This window comes from Stenella coeruleoalba (genome assembly GCF_951394435.1).
Source record: "Stenella coeruleoalba genome assembly, chromosome: 19".
NCBI classification, from domain to species: Eukaryota; Metazoa; Chordata; class Mammalia; order Artiodactyla; family Delphinidae; genus Stenella; species Stenella coeruleoalba.
The window spans coordinates 7,163,569-7,188,767 of NC_137165.1; the positions used below are offsets into that span (position 1 = coordinate 7,163,569).

Here is a 25,199-nt window from a genome sequence, read left to right on the forward strand (position 1 = left end):
AGTAAATGCTAATGGAGGAAGTAGTTTCCTTTGTCACAGAGCTTAATTTCTCACACCTATTTCATCACTGCTTGACAGTGGAGAATCCGGGGCTGGGAAGACTGTGAACATGAAGTGTGTCATCCAGTACTTTGCAACAATTGCAGTCACTGGGGAGAAGAGGAAGGAGGAAGCTACTACTGGCAAAATGCAGGCGGGTCTGATTGCCACGTCAGAATCCAAGCTGTCAAGTAAGAAACTCCCGAGCCCCACATGTGAGGACTGCTCTTGCCTTTCTTTGCAGGGGACTCTGGAAAATCAAATCATCAGTGCCAACCCCCTGCTGGAGGCCTTTGGCAATGCCAAGACCGTGAGGAATGACAACTCTTGCTTTGTAAGTCTGTGGGTCACCGAAGGGTTTTCTCAGGTGTCCTCTCAAATGCCAGAAAAGGCTCTCTGAGTTATTAACTCAATCTCTTTTTACTCGTGTGCTAACAGTCTTGTACATAACATCATCTTTTTCACTTGCAAGGGTAAATTCATCAGGATCCACTTCGGTACCACGGGGAGACTGGCTTCTGCTGATATTGAAACATGTGAGTAACAGGACCTCCTAAACAGAATCCAAGAATGACAAATGATGGTTGGGAGGAACATCTTACAGCTCCTGCTGAGCCTGGAGCCTGTGAAACACCAGTCACTGCCAAACATGCCTGTGGGTAATGCCAGTCTTAACCAGAGCCCACAGTGTGCTTCCTCCACTTCAGTCAGGAGCCAACGGTGCTCTAGAAACTGCCAGGAGTTGCTGGGCTTATCTGAAGGATGCCAGCCTCAGAAATTTCAAATTTTTCTAAGAAAAAACTAAGACTGGGGGTATATAACTTGGGTTTAGTGTATGTGATTTCTTCCTAGTGTGAGCCTTGATAAATGTTGCTCTTAGTAACCCCTGTTATAAAGCGAGAAGAGACCCTGAGGAGGAACAGGTTATCAAGAATCAATTATATTTGAAATGTCAAGAATCTTCTGTATGAGAAATGAATATGTCTTGAGCCAGGCAACTTCAGTTTCCTTCTAGAGGTGGCAAGAGCAACCACAGTGGTAGAGACGTAATATGTGATATCCCACAGGACCATTCAGCTGAAATCTCATGGGGCCAGTGAGATTTAGCTTATGACCCCAAGTTCCAAAATCATTCCAGGAACTTTATAATTTTTCCCGCTAATCCAATGTCTACTTTCCATTGCAGATCTTCTGGAGAAATCTAGAGTCACTTTCCAGCTAAAGGCAGAAAGAGGCTACCATATTTTTTATCAGATCATGTCTAACAAGAAGCCAGAACTAATTGGTACGAAAGAGCTTAAATTTATTAAGTTAGAAGCCAATGTTTTTCTTAGCACACCTTCTAACGTAAACCATACACCCTGAATTCTATGCACCCAGAAATGCTCCTGATCACCACCACCCGTATGACTATGCCTTCATCAGTCAAGGGGAGGTCACAGTCCCTAGCACTGATGACCGAGAAGAGCTGATGGCCACAGATGTCAGTTACACATGAAGTTTTTTAAAAATAAGTCATTGTGTATGGAAATGACAACGACAACCTGCTGTAGGTGTGAATAAGGACACAGTATAAGTTCTTCTAAATAAGTTAGTGTCTTTTGCCCTAATTCTGCCCTCTCATCTCTCCTGGTAGAGTGCCACTGACATCCTGGGCTTCTCTTCTGATGAAAAAGTGTCCATCTACAATCTCACGGGGGCAGTAATGAATTATGGGAACTTGAAATTTAAGCAAAAGCAGCGTGAGGAGCAAGCAGAGCCAGATGGCACCGAAGGTACCAAATGAACCTCCATCTGGGTTAAATGAGAGAATAGAGGCAAATAAGCCCACTCCAAACTCATGGCTCCTTTGCACCTGAGCATATGATGGCCACATACAAATATAACCCCACACAGGAATGATTCATTCCTTACTCTGCCTCTAGGAACGGTGGGGTCATAGTGGGTCATGCTGGATGTCTGAATTGTGTCTCTGCAGTTGCTGACAAGGCTGCCTGTCTCCAGGGTCTGAACTCTGTTGACCTGCTCCAAGCCCTCTGCTACCCCAGGGTCAAGGTCGGCAATGAGTATGTCACCAAAGGCCAGACTGTGCAGCAGGTAATGGCACAACCTCTGTGAATCTCACACTTCCCAGGCCTTCAGGACACGTCTTTAATAACAGCAACGGTCATTACTCTGTCTATGAAGGTGTACAATGCAGTGGGCGCTCTGGCCAAAGCCGTCTAAGAGAAGATGTTCCTGTGGATGGTCACCTGCATCAACCAGCAGCTGGACACCAAGCAGCCCAGGCAGTACTTCACTGGGGTCTTGGACGTCACTGGCTTTGAGATCTTTGATGCGAGCTGTTTGCATCAATGACAAGCCTCAAAGCACCCTTCCGCTTTGTGTCTGCTTTGCTGAGTCTCCATTGGATTTTCCAAACTCACTCAAACTCTTTGGTATTCGAAATACCCAGTTCAACAGCCTGGAGCAGCTGTGCATCAACTTCACCAACGAGAAGCTGCAGCGGTTCTTCAATCACCACATGTTCGTGCTGGAGCAGGAGGAGGACAAGAAGGAGGGCATCGAGTGGGAGTTCATCGACTTCGGGATGGACCTGGCCGCCTGCATTGAGCTCATCGAGAAGGTACCTGCTGTGTGCACTCAGCAGCCGCCCCTCGCCGACCTGCTGCTTGACACTGCAGCTCATACCCGCCCCGTATGCACTCTGCCTTGGTCCAGCCGATGGGCATCTTCTCCATCCTGGAAGAGGAGTGCATGTTCCCCAAGGCCACAGACACCTCCTTCAAGAACAAGCTGTATGACCAGCACCTGGGCAAGTCCAGCAACTTCCAGAAGCCCAAGGCGGTCAAGGGCAGGGCCGAGGCCCACTTCTCGCTGATCCACTATGCGGGCACCGTGGACTACAGTGTCTCGGGCTGGCTGGAGAAGAACAAGGACCCCCTGAACGAGATGGTGGTCGGGCTGTACCAGAATTCCACAGTGAAGATTCTGGCTTTCCTTTTCTCTGAGGAAACATCTGAAGCAGGTAATTATCAACAGAATTAATCTTTTACTTCATGTATAAAACTGAGGCAGAGAAAGCCTGTACTATGAGTGCTTGTGATTTCTCTTCCCCTTAGAGGGTGGCGGTACAAAGAAAGGCGGCAAGAAGAAGGGTTCTTCTTGCCAGACCGTGTCAGTTGTCTTCAGGGTACAAACTTCACTTTCTCTCTCTAATTAGGTGCAGGAAGTTAAATTTTACTTTACTATGTGGGGAAGGGTAAATAATCTTGCAAGGATTCTAGAACTAAGTGTGGCTCCAGGAGACAGGTCAGCAGGTAGTGGTAGCATTGACTCTCACAGGAAGGTGTGGGGTAGCTTGGAAGAGAGAGCTCAGTATATAGGAGACACAGGTGCCAGGTCAGAGTCAGTATGAGACGGTAAAATTCAATATTGGGGCTGGGAAATAAGGTCATTTGACACTTAAAAGCTGCTTCTGGGAGAAGATTAAGCAAAACATGAGATTTTCTTTGGGAGCGTCCAAATGGGGTAGGTGCTTAGGTGTATACTGGCGTAAAACTGAAATGAGTAGATTGTGAAAGGTGAGGATAGAAAAACAGTGGTAGGATTTGGAGGCTGATCTAAAGAAGAAAATAAGAAATCAGGTGTGATAAGAAATAGCTTTTTAAGGAAAATTTACTTATCTTTTGACAATCCTATCTGTAATAACTGAAGTTCTAGTTATTCTGAAAAATCAGGATTTCCATAGGGTGGAAAACCTCTCACATTGGCAAGATGGCTATCCGTTTTCTGCCAATTCGCAGAACAAGGCATTAAAAGGCCCCTTTCTATGAAACCAGCAGGAGGACACAGCTACGTAATTATAAGGAATAAGCATGTGCTAGAGAAGCAGATACAACTGAAAGTTGGGTATAGAAAGAAATGGGAGAGCTGGAAGAAGATTTTGAGTTTTTTGTAAATCGGACCATATTATCTAGGCAAAAGATTATGGGTAGAGTATTTCCATAAGTTAAAATGCCGTAACTTTATAACATATGCTAAGAAATTCAACAGGAATGAATAACCACTTCAACAGTGAGTTTATAATGCACAAAGATAGGGAAAATAGAGATATTTCCAGAGATAACCCTCTGCAAATTCAACCTGGATACTAATCATTGAAATTAAAACAGTATCATGGACCATGATAATTATGTCTATAAATATGAATGTACAAAAATAGTGTATTTTTAACCAAATATTCACATGGTTCCACAGGAGAATTTGAGTAAGCTGATGACCAGCCTGAGAAGCCCTCACCCCCACTTTGCACAGTACATCGTCCCCAGTGAAACCAAAACCCCTGGTAAGACACTTCTGATATCCAGACAAGCTCTAGTGTAATTTCTCATCAGACTATTATATGGAAAATGTATCTCTCTTTAGGGGCCATGGATCATGAGCTTGTCCTGAACCAGCTGAGGTGTAACGGTGTGCTGGAGGGCATCCTCATCTGCAGGAAGGGGTTCCCAAGCAGAATCCTGTATGCAGACTTCAAACACAGGTCAGACTTTCTCACTGTGAATTATTTTACAAGGTTCTTGTTATTTCATTTTTCAATGAAATAATCCTATCCTTTATAACTTCTATTAAAATTGAAGAGCAACAAATTTAACAGACTCCGTATTGATATACCAAAAGTTTGACACCCTTTGAATATACAAAGACTAGATAAAGAGATAGATACGATCGCTTGTTTATCTGTGTTAGACTACCCAACAGCTAAGTTGTTTCTATAATAAGGCAGGAAGATTTCTTGTTGGTGACAACAGCTCTATCATTTATTTGTTTGGCTTAAACAGACACAAGATATTAAATGCAAGTGCAATTCCTGAAGGACAATTCATTGACAGCAAGAAGGCTTCTGAGAAGCTCCTTGGGTCCATCGACATTGACCACACCCAGTATAAATCTGGTCACACCAAGGTAATAGTCTCTAAGGCCCACCAGACCCTATGCCTGTCGCTTTGGAGTTTATGTAAAGTTTCTGATCTGCAACTCTGCCCACGCATAGGTCTTCTTCAAAGCTGGCCTTCTGGGGCTCCTAGAGGAGATGCGAGATGACAAGCTGGCCCATCTGATTACTCGAACCCAGGCCAGGTGCAGAGGGTTCTTGGCAAGAGTGGAGTACCAGAAGATGGTGGAGGGGAGGTAAAATAGGAAATGTTACTAAACCCCATCAGCCTAGGCCTTTTAATTGTTTCCTGTTGTACCTGACTTTGAACATTTCTGTTCCTATCACAGAGGGTCCATCTTCTATATCCAGTACAATATTCGTGTTTTCATGAATGTGAAAGACTGGCCCTGGATGAAGCTATATTTCAAAATCAAGCCCCTCCTCAAGAGTGCAGAGACAGGGAAGGAGACGGCCACCATGAACGAAGGATTTGAGAAGACCAAAGAAGAGGTAGCTAAGTCAGAGGCAAAATGGAAAGAACTTGAAGAGAAAATAGTAACTCTGATGCAAGAGAAAAATGACCTGCAGCTCCAGGTTCAATCTGTGAGTATCAGAAGCCTTTGCTTGCAATCTGATGCTAAAATTTCAATTCAGCAGTCGCTAGGGGAGAGTCTAAATTCCACCTTATTAAGGGACTGATTATCAATCTTTCTTAATTCACAACTCCTCTGAATGTTCCATAAAATTTCATATACAATATTACTAAAAAGCTCTGTGGTAGGATTCCTTTCTGTTGAGAAGGGAAAAATAAAAGCATTTTTCCTTTCCCCCTGTTGTTTCTCCTACCAAAATATGGGCAGTAAAGAAAGTGATCTTTGTTCCCTAAGATTCTCCCCGCTGAAAAATGCAAATAAGAGCAGTGAAGAAAGAACAATGTTGACAGTGAAGAGCGAGGAGACTTTATGATGAGAATGTATCAACTCAAAACCCATATTCTGAATTTTAAAATCTATGGTCCCCTGGCAATTTCCCTCTCAACTGTATCTTTAGAAAGTCTCTAGGACCTGAAAGAATAAGATCATCGCAAAGAAAATGGCAATACTTTCTATAAATAGTGTCAATTAGGCAAAGCATGAGAAATAGTACTGGTGTTCTTGTTTTGATGTCCCAAGAAATATCCAAAGGCTTGAGAAGAAATATTTGCTCAACACCACTATCTAACCCATTTCTGTGACCCAAATGACAAGAAAATTTCAGCTGCCACCACTGAAATCAACAACAGAAACATTAAAAGCTACTCTCTAGTTCTCTGAATTTAGAAGGGAATCTGCACTGGTTCCAGTGGGCGCACAGGTTTTAGACACATAACTAGAAAAATTAAAGAAAAATGAATTATAACTACCTAGGCTGGCACTGTGACTTTCCTTGTGGTTTATGGAGACAATGGTTTTCCAAATTGAGGAGGGGTTCATCACACCATTAAGAATCAAGAGATAACTGTATGGAAGTTAATTTCTCTCAGTATAGTATGATCCAAGTATAATCAGTATAACTGATCTAAGTATGCTCTTCTCAGAATAATATGACTTCGTTTCAACATTATTCTATCAACTACCCATTTAATAAATATTTCATGAAGTTCCAAGCATTAGGGATACAACCTTGAGCAAGAGACATAGTCCCTGCCCTCAGAGGGTTTATATTCCAACTCCTATTTCTTCTCCTAAGAAACACGCTTGCTACTTCTCTAGCACCACCTTCTAAAATGTTCCGTTCCCCTTAGTTCTTCCGCATGCTCCCATTAATTCCACCCACTCTCTGTCACTGCAGCATGTATCTTCCCTTTAATTCACTTTTCTGCTAAATATCCAACCATTTCCTTTGCTTTCCATATACTAAACTGTTCTGGAAAATAATATTAAATAAATAAAACTAACTGAAGTTATATACCAACACATTAAACACAGGTTATCATGCAGGGGAGTAAAAGAATTTCCTTGACCCTCTTAGGGTTCCTTGGCTGCGTCTGAAACTTAAACTGACAAAGAATGACAGGAGAAAAACAAACAAATTTTATTTAATTTTTATGTGTACATGGGAGCCTTCCAAGAGAATAAAGACCTAAAGAAGTGGCCAGAGCATGGAGCTTTTATACCCTTTAGACAAAGAAATGATAAATATGTGAAGAACTGACAAGACAAAGGGGTCTGGACTGGGGTAGTAAGTGATGAAGAAATAACTAGGAAGATAAGGGTTAGTTTAACAAGGTTTGTTTATACAGCCTTCTCAGTCCTAAATTCCCCACCTCTTGTGATAAGAATGTCTTCTTTCCTCCCAGTACAGGGAGGGGACCTTCCACATGGAAGTTTTATGATCTGTTTCAGGGAAGAAGGCTGAGGGGAATGGGTCAGGGTGGGCTTCCTATTTCTGCTCTTTTCTCAAACTCCTTTAGCTTAAGATATTCATTATGCCAAGGTACCATACTTTGGGATAGTGTATCCTGAACCCCATCATTAATAAGTATAATTTTATTATAAATTCATCAGGAATTATGACAAATTCCTTTTTTAAAAATCTCCAGTGCCATAAGTGGAGTGCCCAATAAATATTTCCTAAATGATGGAAAGCTAATAAAAATTAACCAAAAGCTTTAAAGCACCATTTACTTGTTTGGTTTCAAAATCTTAATAAAATCTGACAATGTCCACAGAACAAGATCTAAAAGTGTCTACTGTCCCTTCTCAGGAAACAGCTAGCTTGGCTGATGCAGAAGACAGATGTGACCAGCTGATCAAAACCAAAATCCAGCTCGAGGCAAAGATCAAGGAGGTGACTAAGAGAGCTGAAGATGAGGAAGAGATCAATTCTGAGCTGACGGCCAAGAAGAGGAAACTGGAGGACGAATGTTCGGAACTGAAGAAAGACATAGATGACCTTGAGCTGACACTGGCCAAGGTTGAGAAGGAGAAACATGCCACAGAGAACAAGGTATGAAATATATTTGTATACAGCATATAGAGACTCTGCCATCTAACTAAGCTGCTTTAGAGCAGAGATAATCTCTTCCTTAACCTTTCTAGATGAAAAACCTCACAGAAGAGATGGCAGGCCTGGACGAAGTCAAAGCTAAGCAGACCAGGGAAAAGAAGGCCCTCCAGGAGGCCCACCAGCAGACCCTGGATGACCTGCAGGCAGAAGAGGACAAAGTGAACACCCTGAACAAAGCTAAAGCCAAGCTAGAGCAGCAAGTGGATGACGTAAGTCTAGGATTAGCAAGGAACTTATTTTCTTTGAAAGGAAGCTAAGCAATCCTTTTGACGCAACATTATTTGTATTTAGCTTGAAGGGTCTTTGGAGCAAGAAAAGAAACTGCGCATGGACTTAGAGCCAAGAGGAAGCTGGAGGGTGACCTAAAATTGGCCCAAGAATCCACAATGGATATAGAAAATGATAAGCAGCAACTTGATGAAAAACTCCGAAAGTGAGAGAGTTCAATTGTAACCTGCTCGTTGTCTGGATCTCAAAAATATTACTTCGCAGCACACAGAAAAAAACAAATAATGACATCTTTAACTTTTGTATTTAATGAAAATGGTATAGTACTGACTTGTAAAACATGCACTTAGCACTTCCTCAACACCAGCAGTACAAAAACGTTGTTACACATAGAGAAGAAGACTGGCAAGAGGACAGAGTATGAGCTAATGTGTTGCTCTCCTAACAGGAAAGAGTTTGAAATGAGCAGCCTGCAAAGCAAGATTGAAGATGAACAAACACCTGGCATTCAACTGCAGAAGAAGATCAAGGAGTTACAGGTAAGTCCATGATTTCCATCAGTTTCATTCAACATGACAAAATACTAACACAAAGGAGCTGACGTTGAGCTTTTCCCCACTGCCAGGCCCACATCGAGGAGCTGGAGGAGGAGATCGAGGCAGAGCGGGCCTCCCACGCCAAAGCTGAGAAGCAGCGCTCGGACCTCTCCCGGGAGCTGGAGGAGATCAGCGAGCGGCTAGAGGAGGCGGGCGGCGTCACATCCACCCAGATAGAGCTCAACAAGAAGCGGGAGGCCGAGTTCCTGAAGCTGCGCCAGGACCTGGAGAAGGCCACCCTGCAGCACGAGGCCACAGCGGCCACGCTGAGGAAGAAGCACGCGGACAGTGTAGCCGAGCTGGGGGAGCAGATTGACAACCTGCAGAGGGTCAAGCAGAAGCTGGAGAAGGAGGAGAGTGAGATGAAGATGGAGATTGATGACCTTGCTAGCAACGTGGAGACTGTCTCCAAAGCCAAGGTACAATCATGATTTAAGTCTTATAGAGATTTCTGTAGGACAGGTGTGAGTGAGCCTTTCAAGAATCACTAGTAACTGGCAGAAGGAGATTATGGCAGGAGGCTGGTCGCAGGAAGGGCAACTCCCATGTCATGGGGCCAAGTGCTCCCTCTTTACAGGAGAAGAGCTGTCCCCAAAGAATATGCATCCTGAAAACTCAAGTTCTTTCCAATAAAAAATACAATTCAATGATGTATTTTGAAATTTTTGAAACACCTCACCTTGACTAGGCTTTTTGTTTTTCCCTTAAGCACAAATACATAACCTGCTTCTCAAAGAAATTTCATGAGCTGAGTCATCAAGTATCACTATTCTCATATCACAGATAAGCCAACTGAGTAAAGGTTTAGTTTCACAAAGCAATTTCGTGGCAGTAGGTTTAGACTATGTGTCTTGTTACTCTTTCCATCACAAACTAAGGCCTCAGTTGTTGTTGTTGTTGTTTTTTTGTAAAGGTAGTTTATTCTCAAAATAAGTGAGTACTGCAGCTCCTATGGAATGCTTAGATTATTGCAAATTTCTATGGTCCAAATACTTGCTTAAGATGCCATTTACCACTTTTTGAATGCAGGGAAACCTTGAAAAGATGTGCCGCGCTCTAGAAGATCAAGTGAGTGAACTTAAGACGAAGGAGGAAGAGCAGCAGCGGCTGCTCAGTGACCTGACGGCTCAGAGAGCGCACCTGCAGACGGAATCAGGTGGGCCATCTACCAGTGTTGACCTTGAATGATAAATTTATCTTGGCTATCCAGTTGCTGAAAAACTCTACACTGAGTTATTTGAGCTCACATACGACTTCCCTGGGAGGAGCCGCTCATATGAACACCTTATTGACCACCCCAGCATGGACTACTTTCTTCCTTTCTGTCTTTTTGGTTTTGGGTTTGTTTTCTTTTAAATAGAGACCCAGGCTCTCTTATTTTTTAACACTTTAAAGCAGATTTCACTCTAATCTAAAAGTTATCTAATAAAAAAGTGTATCCTGACAGTATTTACTTTTGCTTTTCAAAGTGCTTCCACAAGTTAATTACTTTTTTACCCTCATTAGTCTGTGTAATGTTATCTCCATTTTAAAGATGTCGGATTATGGTAGTGGTGAAATGACCTGTCCAAGAATGCTTACTCCAGTCTTTTCCCTGAAGTCTTGCCAATTGCCGGTAGCACCACAGTTAAGTAGGGAAATATGCAGGACCACAATCCAGCCAGGAGCATTCAAGTGAGGTACACAGAGTTTTGATTATCCAAATTGGAGGGTCTCTGCATTTACTCCTCCCCCTATCAACTTGTCCAACTTTCTACTAAAGTTCTTCTCCTCAAGTGAGAGGTAACAAGATGGAAATTGTTTTGTGGGTCATTTGGACCATTAACGTAATAGGTAGATCAAATTGTTGGAGAACCACTTTACTCTTTCATATTCATTCAAATATTGTTCTTTCTAGAACAAAGCTCAAGTAAGGCTTTTATTATTGTTATACAGTTGATAAGTACACTTTATGAAAAGGAAAAACTGTATTCGCAAATAATCAGAATGCTCCCTGTAGTTCCTTTTCCTCATTACATGTTTACTCCTAGTAATTCAGTGGTATAAAAATGAAAGCTGTGATTCTTATTAAATGTTAAAGAGATAAGGCTTACAGGTAACCAGTTCAAAAATGGTGCTGAAAGTGTTTTCTCTCTTTTTAACATAATACAGTTGACCCTTGAACAACATAGGTTTGAACAGTGTGGGTCCACTTATACGTGATTTTTTTCCTATAAAAACATACCACAGTACTAGATGATCCACAGTTGGTTGAATCCATGGATGTGAAAAAAGAGGGCTGACTGTAAAGTTATAAGCAGATTTGCAACCATGCAGAGGGTCGAAACCCCTAACCCCGATTGTTCGAGGGTCAACTATATAGTGTATTTTCTGAATTATGGTGCTTAAAGAATGGGAGACAAATTTAAATGCCACTTAGTTTAAGAACTAATTAGTTATCCACAAACCAACTCATTCTTGGGGTGGAAAGACACTTGATTGTTTCTTAATATAAAAATTCTTCCAGGATTTTCCTTCAAACATCATTTCAGAGGGAACTGCTCAAAGTCTCCTATTTTCCAAAGAATAAATTCTGTTTCAATCAAGTTTCAGTGAAAGGTAAACTAGTACAACACTGTTGCCTTACACAAAAAACACTGGAATGGTTTTTGTTGGTTTGATTTACATTTTTTTTCACGTATTTCTTCACCAGTTTCCATTGTGATCAAATAATTTGAAATAGCTCCCCAAATCTTTTGTGTTGTTCAGAAGCGTGTAATCTGCCTCAGTCTTCCCTACTTCTCATTTTCACATAGATGTCCTCACCAGGGTTGAAGCGGAAATTGGTGGTTTGCTAAAAGCCACACTCTCCATCACGTTTCAGACCCAGCTCCCTTTCCCCGCTCCAGTTTGTAATTTAGAGCTTTAACTTCCAAAGTAAGGTTGAGTTTTCTGGTTCTAGATCTTTATAGGTGAATACTCATGACAGCTAGATGAAAAGGACTCATTAGTTTCTCAGCTCTCGAGGGGCAAACAAGCATTCACACAACAGACAGAAGAACTGAAAAGGCAGCTTGAAGAGGAGAGAAAGGTTAGCCCTACTTACAGCTGTTGTTTCTGTCATTATCCTTGCTTTTGAGATTGTTTTCTGCTTACTTCTACAGATTTTCTTCTGGTGGCCTACAGGAGCTTAGGGACTAAACATCACCTTAAAGATATAAAATTAAGTCACCAATCTCTATGTTCTCAGGCCAAGAGCGCCCTGGCTCACGCCCTGCAGTCCTCCCGCCACGACTGTGACCTGCTGCGGGAACAGTATGAGGAAGAGCAGGAAGCCAAGGCTGAGCTGCAGAGGTCAATGTCCAAGGCCAACAGTGAGGTTGCCCAGTGGAGGACCAAATACAAGACGGACGCCATCCAGCGCACAGAGGAGCTGGAGGAGGCTAAGTATGAATGAAAATAGCTCTGTTAACAATCAAAGTGCACCTGATATTAAATACCACATGGGCAAATGTCCATTGCTCCCCAAATAAAAACCTACGAAAAATCATGCATGACATAAACCTAAGCAAGAAAAACAAATACTCTAGGTTGTCTAGGGAAAGAAGTTAAGTTAGAGGGTAGAAGGAAAAAGGACATAGTGCAAGAGGAAGCTGAATGATTATTTTTTAAAAGGGGAACTTCTGACATCATCCTATCCATACAGGTATAGATAGAATGAGTCAATTATACTCTCCCGTGCTGCTCCTCCGTCTTAGCCATTAATGGAAAAATCGGTCCAGGGTGACAGATATGTAAGAGAAAAATAATCAGACTTTAAAGCACAGCTCCTCCTTTTGAGATGTAAAAACATGGTTATTTGTAGAGGAAAAAAGAATACAGTGTTAAAGACTAAAAAGTAGACACTAAGCTCTGTAATAAGAAATAACACATATTGTTGTTAAAGGTCTAAATATTCAATGCAATCAAAGGTTCAAGACTGAACTTAAGAGGGAGAATCTTATTCAACAGAAAGTTTAAGGAAGGGACCTTCTCATTCAAGAGAAAGTTTCAGGAGAGATCTAGTCATTTATTCTGTGAATAATGTAGAGCCAGATAGGAATTATAATGTTTTGGTGGATGCCTTAGAAGAGTTTCTGAGTGACCATTCACTTCTATTGTCCTTATTTCACTTTTTAGGAAGAAGCTGGCCCAGCGTCTGAAAGATGCCGAGGAACACGTAGAAGCTGTGAACGCCAAATGCGCTTCCCTTGAGAAGACCAAGCAGTGGCTCCAGAATGAGGTCAAGGACCTCATGACTGATGTGGAGAGGACAAACGCCACCTGTGCAGCCCTGAACAAAAAGCAAAGGAACTTCGATAAGGTAATTTCTGCACCAGTTTCTGTCTCAGCATTCAACATGTGATTAAGGAGAGCCTCCCACCTTCCATGTGCCTATTCAAACCATCCGAGGGCTGTTCTCAGCAGCTCCAGCTCCACGAGTAGGTGGGGAGGAGTGGGGACTCCTGTGCTTTCTACTCTTCTCATTCATAATTATTTTTCAGTCCCCGATCATCTCAACTCTGTTTGAAAGTTGCCAGAATAAATGGTTTTCATCCCACCAAACTTTCTCCACTCAATTTCTTGACCATTCCTTGCCCCTCAGGTCCTATCAGAATGGAAACAGAAGTAAGAAGAAACTAATGCTGAACTTGAAGCTTCCCAGAAGGAGTCCTGCACCCTCAGCACAGAGCTGTTCAAGGTTAAGAATGCTTATGAGGAATCCTTAGACCAACGTGAAACCTTGAAGTGGGAAAACAAGAATTTGCAATGTGAGGATACTTTACCTTTTCTTCAACAAAAGATTTGAAAGAATGTTTTCCCTCACTGAATGAATTTTTAATTTTTTTTTTTTTCATGAACAGAGGAGATTTCTGACCTCACTGAGCAGACTGCAGAAGGAGGGAAACATATAAATGAATTGGAGAAAATAAAGAAAAAAGTGGAACAAGAAAAGTCTGAAATTCAGGCTGCTTTAGAAGAGGCAGAGGTAGACTCTAAAACCATTTTGAGAGGAATTAAGATCTAATACATGCAAGAATCAAGAGAAAAGAAAAATAATTTTTACTCTAGGTAATAAATATGAGGATGGAAAACTGACCATGCATACAACTAACATAACTGGACATCAGGAATGGTATGCTAGACACCGAGAAAGCAAAGCTGAATAAGTTAAGGGCCCTGCCCCCATGGGCATTAGCTAGCTAGGGAGACAGAATTATACAAAACCAACAACACCACATGGCAGAAATTTCTGTAACAATGGAAAAAAGATGCATTATAGTAGCACAAAGGTAGGAACTAATTCCTATCTCTAGAATACCATGCACTTCCATTCCCTGCTAATGTCACCCCTTGCTGTCATTAAGGCATCTCTTGAACACGAGGAGGGAAAGATCCTGCGCATCCAGCTGGAGTTGAACCAAGTCAAGTCTGAAATTGACAGGAAAATTGCTGAAAAGGATGAGGAAATTGACCAGCTGAAGAGGAACCACATTAGAGTCGTGGAGTCCATGCAGAGCACGCTGGATGCTGAGATCCGGAGCAGAAATGATGCCATCAGGCTCAAGAAGAAGATGGAGGGAGACCTCAATGAAATGGAAATCCAGCTGAACCACGCCAACCGCACGGCTGCTGAGGCCCTGAAGAACTACAGGAACACCCAAGCCATCCTCAAGGTAAATGGGCTCAGGAGATGGTCCCAGGGCAGCTGGGGTGACTGCAGCCCTGAGAACAAGGTGTCTCAATGATCATTCATTCCACAGGATACCCAGCTCCACCTGGATGATGCCCTCCGGGGCCAAGAGGACCTGAAGGAGCAGCTGGCGATCGTGGAGCGCAGAGCCAACCTGCTGCAGGCCGAGATCGAGGAGCTGCGGGCCACCCTGGAGCAGACGGAGAGGAGCAGGAAGACAGCGGAGCAGGAGCTCCTGGATGCCAGCGAGCGCGTCCAGCTCCTGCACACCCAGGTGAGTATAACATAAAAGTAAAAAATACAGTGGACTGGAAATGAAATTCTTGCTCAAATCTTAGTACTATCTAAAAATGTATTCATAATGTTTTATGGAAGTTAAAGTTTAAAATATCTTTGGATTAACAATATTTTTGTTTATATGAACTGTGACATTCAGAGTTGACTGTCTTGTGAAAGTATATTGTCAACTCAGATAATTTATGGAACAAAATTATCTGCCTACTTTTTAAAGTTTGTTCCACAGAAACAAGGCTGACTCAAATTCCTGCTACTTTGATATCCCTGTTGTCACTGTAGCATCTTAAGTTTGTCAGGAAGAGAGTCAAGTGAGAGAGAGTGAACAGGGGGTTGTAAGCCCACCAACACAGAGGTGAATATGTGGGATGCCCTACCCCAAATAGGTACATCACCAAAGAACAGAACCTTTTGCTTTCTCACTCATGAAGCAAATTCTATAGCTGCTCTTAGTAACAAAGGCAGTAAGAATCAGAAAATGTCAAATTTTCTTGTTCTCTCAAATGCATTTCTTTTCTCAGGAGGAACAAGCCAATGTCAACCTTGCCAAATTCCACGAGATCCAGCACGAGCTGGAAGAGGCCGAGGAAAGGGCTGACACTGCCGAGTTGCAGGTCAACAAGCGGCGGGTGAAGAGCCGGGAGGTTCACACAAAAGTCATAAGTGAAGAGTAATTCATTCAAATGCTGAAAGGTGACCAAAGAAATGCACAAAATGTGAAGTTCTTTGTCACTGTCGTATGTCATTGTAATGTCAAGGAAATAAATCTGCAGAGAATTTTGCAATCTAAAAATACATGTGTCTCTTAATTACAAGCTCAATAGTGCTATTAGAACTAATTCATTTATTCAACATTTGTTATGCTCCTACTGTGTGCAGTCAGAGGCAATGACAAAAAACGAATGTGGTCAGGGAACCAACTTTAATAGAAGGCAAATGAAATGAAGTGGTCTAAGAGGATGCAAAGGTAGTTAATGGGATACTCAATTCCATTCAACCAATTTTATTGAGTGTCAAGAACGTGTCTGTACAGAAATTGGTACCAAGGATATGACAACCATCCCTGCTTTTGAAGAGCTCAAGCCAGCAAGTGATAGCAATTCAAACAGATGCTGGTACAATTTGCGTACTCTGAGAGAAGCATGAAAACAAAGTGTGGTAATAACATAGCGTGAGATGTGAACCTGGGGAATCCAGAAAGGTTTCTCAAGGGAGATGGAATTAGCTCCTAAAAGATGAGTAAATAGTTATCATGTGAAAGAGAAAAGGAGATGGCCATTCTAAGAAGAGAAAACAAGCATGAGATTTCAGAGTAGTTGAAGCAGAGGCTCCATGAACAAAGGGCATCCGAGAAGGCCAGAGATAGAAGCTGAGACCTGACTATGAGGGGTTCAGCCTCACATGCAGGGCTAAGGAATTAGGACACGTATCTAACCGGTCAAATTTCACAAGGAGGAGAGGTGACGCAATTCTGGCAGTAGCGTGGAGGATGAAGGAGGATAGGAAAGACCAGACCCTAGAAATACTATGGAGGCTTTTTAAATGAGATACACCAGAGATGACAGTGACAGAAATGAACAAGAACGCAGAATGAAAGCAGGGTTCCAACACTGGTATAAAGAAAGGCCCAGGAGAGCACTGGGGAGGTCAGACAGTTTGACAGCATTCCCAGTTACTTTGTGGTTATAGATTTTTATTTCTGTCTGGGGGGAAATTTTTTTCCTCTGAACCACATACCTCTCCAACAAAAAGGACAGAACTTTTTAGATAAATCTTCCTGTTGACCTAATTTCTACATACAATTCTGCTTACCAAGGAACCTGAATTTTCTCAGTACCATATATATTTTAAGCAGGAACCAGAAAAATAATTTCTTAATATCAAAAAGAATGTGACTAAAATTTTATCATAGCTATTGCCAAAGTGAGGGATGGGGAGCAGTGATACTTGTTTAAAGCTTACAATTTGGCTTCATTGTGTAGACATTTTAAAAATAACATAGTTGAATACCAATTTATTCTTTTACAGTGGTGGATACCCCTTTCTAATGAGGAGGCTGCTTTTGGGGAATCTCTTTCCCCGGTGTGAGAATCCTAATTAGCAGTAAGAAGCCTGCTTCATGAGAAGAGAATTTAAAAGGGGTAGAAAATAATTATAAGGAATATTTTACCTAGGCCACGAGGAAGACTAATGAAATATCCTGCCTAGAGTAGGCATTTATTATCAAATTTTAATTAAACTCTGTAGAGTTAACCTATTGACCTCAAAAGCAATGGGCAACTGCTTTATTATTCTGTCTCCTAACTATTTAAATAATTGCTTATGTAGAGAGTTGAGAGTGGATTTCATTATCTAGGGGTCAATTACTCTGGTGTCCCTGATTAAAGCAGCAAGGATTTGGAGTCACAACTATGCTAGTTAATATTCTTCTTCATCTTCCTCACAGATTAAGTGATTCATAGACCTATTTCCTTATATCTTACAAGAAAACCACACATGATCATCTATAAATACTTATAACACTCTTTGTATTTTCTTTAATTGATATGAGGGATCATTGAGATTTGGGAACTGTTTCTAAACTATTGATACTGGATAAGAGAATCTAAACAGGATACAAGCAAGGAGAGAGCAGGAGGCTGACTCCAAAACCAACTTTAAATCAGGAAAAATAGAGGTAGTTTAAGTGATTCCTCCCTGATAAGTAGCTCTTAGACTAACTGTATTGGAAAGAAATTGAGACTGGGAGAAGACTGTGAAAAGTTACAAAGGGCAAGGGACATTTTCCCTAACTTATTGATGAACCTATTTAAAATATACACATAGGGAACTAGGCAGAGACAACCATGCCCTAGTGCTTTTGGTATCCAGCCAGGTATCATTAAACTAATAAAATCTCCTAAGAATTTATACTAAGGCCAGTTTCTTTACCACTCTTATGTTCTGAGGCCTTAAAGGCCATGGTCACTGAAAGCAAAATCTGGGACCACTGACATACTGATACTTGGAAATACCATGAATCTTCTTCCCTTGGCTCAATTCATAACTCTTCACATAACCAAGAGATACCAAGAACAGAAGAAATCTCAAAACATTACCTCCAAACATTACTCCAAAACATTACCTCCCTGTCTATCAATCTTATATCTAAATAGCTTCCTATTAGAGACTGAATACTTGGCATCTTGGAGGATGTTCACTTTAATCTCTTATTAAATTGAAAATATACTAATTTCAGCTAATACCCTAGCTAGAATTATTGGCTAGTCAACTAAGAAAGTATCTAAAAGAAAGCGGTCTCTTGAGATGTGCCTGAAGGAAGGCAACCCTGAGGGTGGGCAAGGGGGAGATAAGAAAATATGTCCACAAAGGCCATTTATTAACAATTTTGCTGAGGGGTGACTCTGAGCATTAAGACCTCCAGCATCCTTCCTCATGAGCCAAGGGATTATGTGAACCTCCACATCAGTGGTATTCAAGTGTAGCATGCATCAGAATCATCTGGAGGACTTGGTAAAACACAGATTTTGGGGTCCCACTTCCAGAGTTCCTAATTCAGTAGGTCCATGTTGGGGCCAAGAATCTGCATTTCTAACAAGTTCCGGGTGATGCTGATGCTGCTGGTCCAGGGACTACATTCTGAAAACCACAGCTCTATATCATGACCAAGTATTTCACAAAGGAATTACATATAATGTACTACAGCCCCACATTAGAGATGACAATGACAGAAATTAATAAGAACGCAGAATGAAAGCAGGGTTCCAACAGTGGTATAAAGAAAGGCCCAGAAGAGCACTGAGGGAGTTAGACAGTTTCACAGCATTCACGGAAGATGAGACTTTCATGCTTGCTAGCCAGTAATGGGACCCCACAAATGGTGCCAGTAAAGATGACATGGGGAAGAGGAAAACAAATACCGTGTGCTAACACATATATATGGAATCTAAAAGAAAAAAAGAAAATGGTCAGAAGAACCTAGGGGCAAGACGGGAATAAAGACACAGACCTACTAGAGAATGGACTTGAGGATATGGGGAGGGGGAAGGATAATAAGCTGGGACAAAGTGAGAGAGTGGCATGGACATATATACACTACCAAATGTAAAATAGCTAGCTAGTGGGAAGCAGCCACAGAGCACAGGGAGATCAGCTCGGTGCTTTGTGACCACCTAGAGGGGTGGGGTAGGGAGGGTGGGAGGGAGGGAGATGCAAGAGGGAAGAGATGTGGGGATATATGTATATGTATAGCTGATTCACTTTGTTATAAAGCAGAAACTGACACACCACTGTAAAGCAATTATACTCTAATAAAGATGTTAAAAAAACAAAACAAAACAAAAAATACCTGGTTAACTCAGGTATGGCTTCACTCAGTGTTTTTTTAATGTTCTATAGAGATAATTTGGAAAATACAGAAAAATAAAAAAATATTTCCTAATCCAATTTCTCAGAAATAACTTGGATTCCATCCAAGTTACTTATAGATTTTAAAAGTACTGGATTCCATACAGTACTGGATTCCACCCAGTACTTTTAAAATCTATAAATAGATTTATAAAATTAAAAACATATTGTATATATGTATATAATTGTGTATGTTTATATGAGCATGAAGTAAGGTGTGAAGGAAACTGACCAAATTGTTAACACTGACTATATTAATTGGGTCATGGGGTGATATTGACTTACTACAACATGTGATGTGACTTACTACAGTGAGCATGCATTATAGTAGGAAGAAAAAAGAAAATAAATAAAGAATGTTATATGCTGTGTTTTTCAGTTAAGATTGTGTTGTGAACATGTATCCATGCTACCAAATATTTTTCAAAAAAAAAAAAAAATGACATGGGGATCCCTGACTCTCAACCACCAGGCAACAACAAGGCACCGCTTGTCCTTCTCCCTGTCAGAGGAGGCCTAGTAGAAAGTCAGCATTTTCACCATTGCCCAGTGGTAATGAGGCCACCACCTCCCAACTGTGGTGTCAGAGGAGAACACATGGGAGCCACCCATCCCCACTCAGGAATAATAAGGAGACTTCCCTCTCAGGTGTCAACAGAAGGCAACCTGGACGCGTACCCCGAAGTATTGAAGTGCTACCACCCCCCTTACCTTGACAGAACAATGTCACAGGAAACCAGATAAAAGGTTTAAATAGGATCCAAAATCTCAGAACGTAATACAAAAATGTCCAGGCTTCAGTTGAAGATCACTCACCATTCAAAAAGATCTCGCACTGAATGAAAAAGGATAAATGAATGGAAAAAGCCAAAATCAAGATGATAGAGATATCAGAATTATCTGACAAAGATTTTAAAGCATCTACAATAAAAATGCTTCAAGGAGCAATTATGAACCTGCTTAAAACAAATGTAAAAATATGAAGTCTCAGCAAAGAAACAGAAGATCTAAAAATAACAAATGGAAATTTTAGAAATGAAAAATAAATAACAAATTTTTAAAACTCAATAAATGGGCTCAATGGAAAAGTGGAGGGGACAGAGGAAAGAATCAGTGAACTGGAATATAGAGCAGAAATAACCCAATCTAAAGAACTGAAAGAAAATGGAAAGGAAAAACGTACAGAGCCTAAGGGCTCTGTGGCTCCATAACAAAAAAATATAATATTCATGTTATCAGAGTCCTAGATAAAGAGAAGGAAGAGAGTGAAAAAGTACTCAAAGAAATAATGGCTGAGAAGTTCTAAATTTGGCAAGAGACATAACCTACAGATTTAATAGGGAGTTTATCCCAATAGGATAAACTCAGAGAATCCACAGCAAGACATATCATAAACTTCCGAATACTAAAAGCAAAGAAAAATACCTTGGAAGCAGCCAGAGATACCATTTATTCAAATAATCGAGAATTTCTCACCAGAAACCGGGGAGGCCAGAAAGAAGTGATAGGATATTTTTCAGGTGCTAAAAGAAAAGAACTGTCAACCCAGAATTTTGTTTTCAGGAAAAAAAATATGCTTCAGGAATGAAAGGAAAATCAAGGCATTCTCAGAAAAGTGAAAACTAAGAAAATTGTCATCAGCATACCTACCCTAAAAGAATGGCGAAAGAAAGTCCTCTAAATAGAAAGGAAACAATAAAGGAAGAAACCCTGGAACATCAAAAAGGAAAGAACACAGGAATCAAAAATAGTAGTAGATACAACCGGCTTTCTCTTCTTAAGTTTTCTAAGTTATGTTTAATGATTGAAGCAAAAATATACCACTGTCTGATGTGGCTATAAATGTATGTGAGAGGAAATATTTAAGACAATTGTATCAATAAATAGGGGAGAGTAAAGGGACTTATAGGGAGGTAAAGTTTCTATATTTCACTTGAACTGATAACATGACAACAAAAGAAGACAATGGTAAGTTTTCTATATACATAGCTAAAGCAACTACAAAAATGACATGCAAAGAAATACACACCTACACTCTCACACACACACACACACCCCCCAATACTATAGGAAGGACCAATTTCTGGTAAGACAGCCTGAGGAGTCCCACTGACCCTTTGCCCAGTGAAACTGGTGAAAATTACTTTAAAAACAACAATATTGAAAGCCTTCGGAAATGGTCCTAAGGGAAAACAGCAAATGAAGAAATGTCTATCAAGAAAATCTATAAAAATTCTGTAAGAAAGGTAAGGGTCTGTGACTTTTTTTTTTGCCACGCAGCATGTGGGATCTTAGTTCCCCGACCCCTGCATTGGAGGTGTGGAGTCTTAACCACTGGACCACCAGGGAAGTCCCTAAGGGTCTGCAATATTTGAATCAAGATCACTTCCTCTCTTCCACCCTCCCAGCTCAGAGAAAAAGGGACTCCACTCCCAATTACTAAAGCCAAGAAGAACACAGGCTGCTCCCAGACAGAGCACTTTCTTCCCAGGAAGGACAAGACATCAGTATTTCTCATTCTCTCTCCAGCTACCAGTTTCTGAGGCTAACTCCTTGGAAAGTGCAGTCATGAGGTGGGGGCTCTCTCCTTCCCAGCCATCCCTCATGGAATAAAGGCTCTTTCATGGATCCAGTGTGCTTAGAGCACTGAGGCCCTGATTAAACCTACATCTGCTTTCTAAGGTGCTGGTTCCACTCCAAGAGGGATAAGCCAAGAGGACCTCAGGCACCAGCAAGTGCTCAGCTCCTAGAGTAGGAGTGTCACTAGCAGAGAAGTTAACAGTTGTGCCTACCACCAGCTCCAAAGCCTTGGCTCAGAGACTTTGCCTGAGGGGAGAAGCAGGTCATAAAACAGAGCGCTCCTAATATTTGCCCAAAGGAACTGATTTCATTTGCAAAAGAGGGCAGAGAAGTTCAAGCCTAACTTCACTCTCAAGGACAGCAGAAGTTGTGAAAGGAAATTGGGAAAGATGCATGATACAGGTTAACCTGTAGGCCAGCTAGCATTCAGGAGACACTATGGAATACTAGTTAGGAGGAATCCTACAGGTGTAAGAACAAATATCAAACACTGACCTCAGAAGCTATTTTTTTAAAGGAGCCAGAATTTTATTGGATTAATCTGTAGAACAATCTATGCCCAAGGGCATTATTAAAAACAATAAAGTAATCAGCCAGAAATTAGTGGAGTTTAACAGCCAGATGTGGTCAGGAAAAGACAGAAAAAGAGCTTTATCAAAACCACCGCCATCCTAAGGTGACTGTAGGCATACCAAAACTGCACTTCTAAGGGGAGTAACATCAGAGGTTTAAGCCTATCGGTAGGAAATAAACTTCATTAAAATAAGTCAGCCAGTTAAAAAAAATAAATAAGCAAATAAAACTAACAAGCCCTGAGAATGGTGGCAGCACCCAGAGTTGCTACAACATATTATCTAAAATGTCTAGTTTCCAACAAAAAATTATGAGGCATACAAAGAAACAATTATGACCTGTACACTGAAAAAAGAAGGTGACATGAGCTGCCTGTGACAGTAACCAGATGTTGGATTTAACAGAAAACACATCAAAATAGCAATTATAAATATGTTCACAGAGATAAAATAAATCATGATAAAAGGAAGTAAAGGAAGGCACGATGACAATTTCACATCAAATAGAAACTATCAATAAACAGAAATTATTGGGACTTCCCTGATGGTCCAGTGGATAAGACTCCACGTTCTCAATGCAGGGGGCCCGGGTTCGATCCCTGGTCTGGGAACTAGATCCCACATGCACGCCGCAACTAAGATTCCCTTGCTGCAACTAAGAGTCCACATGCTGCAACTAAGAAGCTTGCATGCCACAACTAAAACCCAGTGCAGGGGCTTCCCTGTGGCGCAGTGGTTAAGAATCCACCTGCCAATGCAGGGGACATGGGTTTGAGCCCTGGTCCGGGAAGATCCCACATGCCATGGAGCAACTAAGCCCATGCGCCACAACTACTGAGCCTGCGCTCCAGAACTAGCAAGCCACAACTCCTTAAGCCCGGGCACCTAGAGTCCGAGCTCTGCAACAAGAGAAGCCACCGCAGTGAGAAGCCGATGCATCGCAACGAAGAGTAGCCCGCGCACTGCAACAAAGAGTAGCCCCCGCTCACTGCAACTAGAGAAAACCCGCACACAGCAACAAAGATCCAATGCAACCAAAAATAAATAAATAAAATAAATAAATTAAAAAGAAAAACCCAGTGCAGTCAAAATATAAATAAATAAATATATATTTTTTAAAGACAAATTATTTTAAAGGAACCAAATGGAATTCTGGAATTGAAAAGCACAATAACAAATAAAAATTCATTAGAGGGGGGCTTCCCTGGTGGGGCAATGGTTGAGAGTCCACCTGCCAATGCAGGGGACACAGGTTCATGCCCTGGTCCGGGAAGATCCCACATGCCGTGGAGCGGCTAGGCCTGTGAGCCATGGCCTCTGAGCCTGCGCGTCTGGAGCCTGCGCTCCGCAACAGGAGAGGCCACAACAGTGAGAGGCCCGCGTACCGCAAAAAAAAAAAAAAAAAAAAAATTCATTAGAGGGGCTTAACAGTATATTTGAACAGAAAGAAAGAATAAGCAAGCTTGAAGGCAGAGTGATAGAGACTATGCAAACCAAAGAACAGAGGAGAAAAAAATGGAAAAAAAAAATCAGAGAAACATGAAAAACCATTAAACACACCAGTATATGTGTAATGGGAGTACCAGAAAGAGAGGAGAGAGAAAAAGACAACCTACCAAATGAAAGAAGATATGTGCAAATCATATGTCCATTAATGGGTTAGTATCCAAAATACATAAAGAATTCATACAACTCAACAACCAAAAAATAAACAACCTGATTAAAAAATAGGCAGAGGAGTTCACTAGACATTTTTTCCACAGATGACATACAGATGGCCAACAGGCACATGAAAAGATTTTCAACATCACTAACTATCAGGGAAATGCAAATCAAAACGACAGTGAGACATCACCTTAAGCCTGTTAGAACAGCTATTATCAAAAAGGCAAGAAGTAACAAGTGTTGGTGAAGATGTAAAGAAAAGGGAACCCTCATGCACTGCTGATGGGAACGTAAATTAGTGTAGCCACTACGGAAAACAGTATGGAGATTGCTCAAAAAGTTAAGAATAGAACTACCATATGATCCAGCTATCCCACTTCTGGGTATTTATCCAGAGATTATGAAAACATTAATTAAAAAAGATACATGCGGGGCTCCCCTGGTGGCGCAGTGGTTGAGAGTCCGCCTGCCGATGCAGGGGACACGGGTCCGTGCCCCAGTCTGGGAGGATCCCACATGCCACGGAGCGGCTGGGCCTGTGAGCCATGGCCGCTGAGCCTGCGCGTCTGGAGCCTGTGCTCCGCAACGGGAGAGGCCACAACAGTGAGAGGTCTGCATACCGCAAAAAAAAAAAAAAAAAAAATATATATGCACTCCTATGTTCATCACAGCATTATTTACAACAGCCAAGATATGAAAATGACCTAAGTGTCCACTAATGGATGAATGGATAAAGAAGATGTGGTAATATATAGAACACTACTCAGCCATAAAAAAGGTGAAATCTTGTCATATACAACAACATGGATGGACCTTGAGGGTATTACGCTAAATGAAATAAATCAGATGGAAAAAGACGAATACTGTATGATTTCACTAATATGTGGACTAAACAAACAGAAACAACCAAAACAAAATAAACAAAAGCAAACACAGATACAGAGAACAGAGTAGAGTAGTGGTTACCAGAGGAGAAGGGGGTTGGGGGAGGGAAAAATGGGTAAAGGGGGTCAACTATATGGTGACTAGATAGAAACTAAACCTTTGGTGCTAAGCACACCATAGTGCATACAGAAGTTGAAATGTAATACTGTACACATAAAAGTTATATCATGTTA

At 41.3% G+C, this 25,199-nt stretch overlaps 2 protein-coding genes across 15 annotated transcripts in view; one reads left to right on the plus strand and one right to left on the minus strand.

The window, feature by feature from the left end:
• The window catches only part of LOC307177111 (uncharacterized protein), a 319,987-nt gene that overhangs the window by 117,441 nt on the left and 177,347 nt on the right, over positions 1-25,199 (minus strand). The gene's annotated exons all lie outside the window — the stretch shown is intronic.
• LOC307177349 (myosin-1-like) lies at positions 110-15,531 on the plus strand (the record flags this gene model as incomplete). Its single annotated transcript, XM_079904473.1, is given in 33 exon segments — positions 110-373; positions 512-575; positions 1,226-1,349; positions 1,420-1,522; positions 1,676-1,814; positions 2,018-2,136; positions 2,227-2,262; positions 2,266-2,376; positions 2,495-2,665; positions 2,761-3,067; positions 3,162-3,232; positions 4,300-4,387; positions 4,468-4,585; positions 4,884-5,007; positions 5,096-5,232; positions 5,326-5,581; positions 7,724-7,966; positions 8,059-8,235; positions 8,318-8,357; positions 8,360-8,459; positions 8,703-8,793; positions 8,880-9,269; positions 9,880-10,006; positions 11,802-11,812; positions 11,816-11,920; positions 12,080-12,276; positions 13,009-13,192; positions 13,475-13,498; positions 13,502-13,639; positions 13,736-13,858; positions 14,238-14,546; positions 14,634-14,837; positions 15,379-15,531. Coding segments are annotated over 33 exon segments (4,848 nt in total).